The 4023-nt window shown below is 38.8% G+C and overlaps 1 protein-coding gene across 1 annotated transcript in view; it reads right to left on the reverse strand.

The window, feature by feature from the left end:
• The window catches only part of EDEM3 (ER degradation enhancing alpha-mannosidase like protein 3), a 44365-nt gene that overhangs the window by 31496 nt on the left and 8846 nt on the right, over positions 1-4023 (reverse strand). The window contains exons 4-5 of the mRNA XM_019530986.1: positions 2756-2795; positions 912-1024 (exon numbers count right to left, since the gene is read on the reverse strand). Of these exons, the coding sequence (XP_019386531.1) occupies positions 912-1024; positions 2756-2795 (153 nt within the window). The remainder of the gene's footprint in view (positions 1-911; positions 1025-2755; positions 2796-4023) is intronic.

The raw sequence follows: 4023 nt of genomic DNA on the forward strand, positions 1-4023 counted from the left end.
CAACAAAAAACAAAATCACAGGATCACCAGCTGCTGCAGTGGCCTGGGGGCTTGTGGAAGAGTCCCCCACGCAGCGTGGGGCAGTGACAATCACCCCACCACACCAGGCAGGAACTGGTGAGTGGGGTTTTTTCCCCCCAAAGAGCTGGGCTGAGCAGGGCAGCCATTGAGAGCAGGCAGGGGATAGGGATTCCTGTGTGATTCAGAGATTTGTTCAATTCAGCAGCAGCCAAATCTCTGAATTGATTTAGCCGAATCTGATTTGGGACAGTGATCTGAATAACTGAATTGAATCACTGTCCCCCGAATTGGCTGAATCCAAAGCGAATATTAGCTGCTTTGCACAGGCCTAGTTTCTATTTGGTTAATATCTATAAACATAATTAAAGGGATGTGTTAGCACCTCATATTTTTAATACACTCATAGTTCATATAATTCTCCCCCCCTCAGGAATTTCAGCATTTTCTCTAGTTCCAGCCCTCCTATCCTACACACCCAATCTTGATTCAATATACAGATAATAAAGACATCTGAAATTGAGCAAGCTGTATTCTAACTAGACAAAATAAATATCTTTTGTAACAAACCTTTGGCAATATAAACTTGGCTTTCACGTTGCACCTGTCCTGGGTAAATAAGTTGTCTGACAGAACGTGAGCCACTCTTTCAGCTATTACTAAGGATAACTATTGCAACTAATGTTGATAGGGTCAACTGAATTCAAAATACCCACAATCATTATTTCTCCCTAGCTACTTAAAAACTTTTTATAAACACATGCCAAGTTCTGTTGAGCTGGCACACCTGGGGAGAAAACAACCATTTTAATATCAAATGAAACTTTTGAACAGAAAGCCATGTTTGCCAAGACATAAGCTTGAGCTGTACTGAAAAAAAGTCAACTGCTTACCCAAGGACTCGTATGTTAGTTTCAAAGACTGATACAACTATGTCATTATCTAAATTAACATCTTTTATCACTTTTTTTACAGCCTCTTCAAACTCTTTGTTTTTATTTAAGACCTGAAAAACAAAAATAAAAAGTATTTCAGACTTACATGCTATAAGATGCATTTTCTGAAGTGAATCGTAGGGCAGTCACATTGGAGTGGGCGCATCTACACGAGACACTACATCACTATAACATTGTAACATCAATGGGCAAAAACCAGAAAACTGCAGCTACATCACTGTAGTGATGCACTCCCTTGGTATTGTGCGTCACTACAGCGACGTAGCAGCTAAAAATAACTGCGTGCCACGCAGACTGGGCAGAACAGCCTGCTACTGCGCTGTCAGTTGGTATTTCCAAAATACTAAATGATGGTGCAGTAACAACAGTGCCATAGGGGCCTGTGTAGACACTCCCAGCATGTTAAAACAGAAAACATTCAAGATGCCTCAGATTGCTTTTCTCCCTGACCACACCACCCCCCTACCACACTGTGTTGGCAGCTATTGTTGTAGTTTTGGTTTGCTGTAGCAAGATTTGAATGGTAAGAAACAATAAAGGAGTTGAAAGAAAATGTCTCATATGTCTTTGATAATTACCCAGTTTTGTTCTTTCCCATCACTACAGTGCATGGCAGAGTTTTCCTTGTGAGAGATGGCACTAGAACTATTCTTATTTTCTGCCCCCTAATCTTATATTCTCTATCCCTTGAAATCTGGACTTAACATCAGCATTCAAGCTTCTTTTAATTTTCATAGTTGGGAGAAATACAGCAGAGTGAGGTATGAATAAGGTAAATGAGTTTCAACCAACCAAATTACTGCTATCAATACAGAGAAGTGACACGCCTCAGGGGGTACATCACAGCAAACTACACTACAAACTGCTTAAATATGACCCAGACATTTCTATTCCATTTGGACTCTGAAGGGATAATTTTCATTGCAAAGATGTTTCAAGTGATTAAGTATTAAAGAGAGAGGGTTTTAATAACCAAAAGTCATTTCAAGGTGAAGCAAGAACATATCGTTTAAGACTACTAGCAAAGGCACCTTATCCATTTAAAGTCTCATCGCTTTTTATCAGATTTGTTTTCATGGAGCTACAATAAAATTAAATTTGTTTCTAGTCATATTGTACCTTATTAAAGCAAAATCCGTCTTGTAGGACTACAAAAAGACTAAAGATTAGCCGATTAGTGGACACAGGCCTACAGTAAGGGATGGAAAAGAATGCTATGTTTGGCAATGCTTTAGCCTTCATGGAGTCTTGTAACTCTTAAGCAGATACAAATATGATCATGCAACCCCTGTGCCTATGTATATACCATATAATTTAAAAATACATGAAATTCACTGAGCAATGGGCAATGGTTAGCATGAATCGGTCACTCTCATAACCCACTTCTAACATATGAACAATTTTAGAGAAGGTAAGTCTTGCAGAATACCTTAATGGCTGAGCTGATGGTTTCTTCTGTGTCAGAATCAAACATATGCACTTTTTTAAATACATACAGCACAGTACTATCACCATCAAATACAAATTCATCTGGATGACTACCAAGGGATTATTTTAGTATTTTTCTACGTGGTGAATTCCAGAACACCAATACCCATAGTATCAAAGGCCCTTATAATTGGTAGTAACTAATTAAAGGATAGAATAAAACCGAACAGTTTCCTTACTTAATGTGTCTTGTTCACCTGAAAATAGAACATAATTCTACTCTAGAAATGTGAACAACAGTAGAAATAGACAACTGTTTATCAGTAAAACAGCATAAAACAAGCCAAACCTACCACAAGAGTGTCCAAGGTATCTATCAGTGTCAGTGAAAACCTATGCGACAAAATTTAAACCAGTTATTTAATTAGAATCCTGAAAATGTACATAAGAATTTCATTACTTTTAATGTAAATGTATTTGAAATAATGTGACTCAATTTTCATGGATTGCAAGTTAAAAAAATAGCTTTACATAACAGATGATTAAATAATCAGCATTACGTGACTTCATCTTTACAAGACTTTGATTTCATTCTTAATTGACTACAATAATGTCAAAAAATAAACTGAAAATTGAATTTGTAACCTTTAATCTGAAACACGCCTATCTAGACACCAGAATCCAGTGGTGAATTTAAGTATATTCATGATTTAAGTATATCATACTTGCTTCCCCTTCCTAAACTATGCACTATATTGTGCAGACCATTACAACTACAGAAAAGATTCTTCTGGATATGCATAATATTAAAATGTTCTTGTAAAAATTACTGCTCGTTAAGCATAACAGAATAATAATGAAAATTTCATGATGCATAAATAAAATGCCCGCCAAATTGGCAGGAAATTAAAAGCTGACTTATGTCTCACCCCCTGAATTGCACCTGTGCTGCTGACTGAAAATACTGCACAGAATATAGCTGATGATGACTAAATCAGTTAAGAACAGCCATTACACAAAAATGTATTAAAGACAGATTTAGGTGACTACAACAACAGTAAAAAAAGTGCAAATATACAAGGACAGAAACAAAAGACATTTCACAGAAGGATTACCTAAGGATATAGAAAAAAAAATGTCACTTAAGAAATATGTATCATCAGGTAATTCATAGTTTCATAGTCGGTAGGGTCAGAAGGGACCCGACCAGATCATCAAGTCTGACCCCCTGCCATGGCAGGAAACGACCCTGGCAAGGTGTTCATCCAGCCTCCTCTTAAAGACCCCCAGGGTAGGAGCTAGCACCACTTCCCTTGGAAGTTGGTTCCAGATCCTAGCTGCCCTGACAGTGAAGTAGCGCCTCCTGATATCTAGCCTGAATCTACCCTCTGCCAGCTTGTGACCATTATTTCTTGTTACCTCTGGTACTGCTCGGGGGAACATGGACTCCCACAATGCCTGCTGGTCCCCCCCGACTAGTTTTTAAATGGCCACTAGGTCCCCCCTCAGCCTTCTCTTGTGGAGGCTGAACACATTCAGGTCCCCTAGCCTCTCCTCGTAAGGCCTGCCCTGCTGCCCCCTGATCATGCAAGTAGCCCTCCTCTGGACCCTCTCCATGTTG

Source organism: Crocodylus porosus, unplaced genomic scaffold (assembly GCF_001723895.1).
Source record: "Crocodylus porosus isolate Cpor-Errol unplaced genomic scaffold, CroPor_comp1, whole genome shotgun sequence".
NCBI classification, from domain to species: Eukaryota; Metazoa; Chordata; order Crocodylia; family Crocodylidae; genus Crocodylus; species Crocodylus porosus.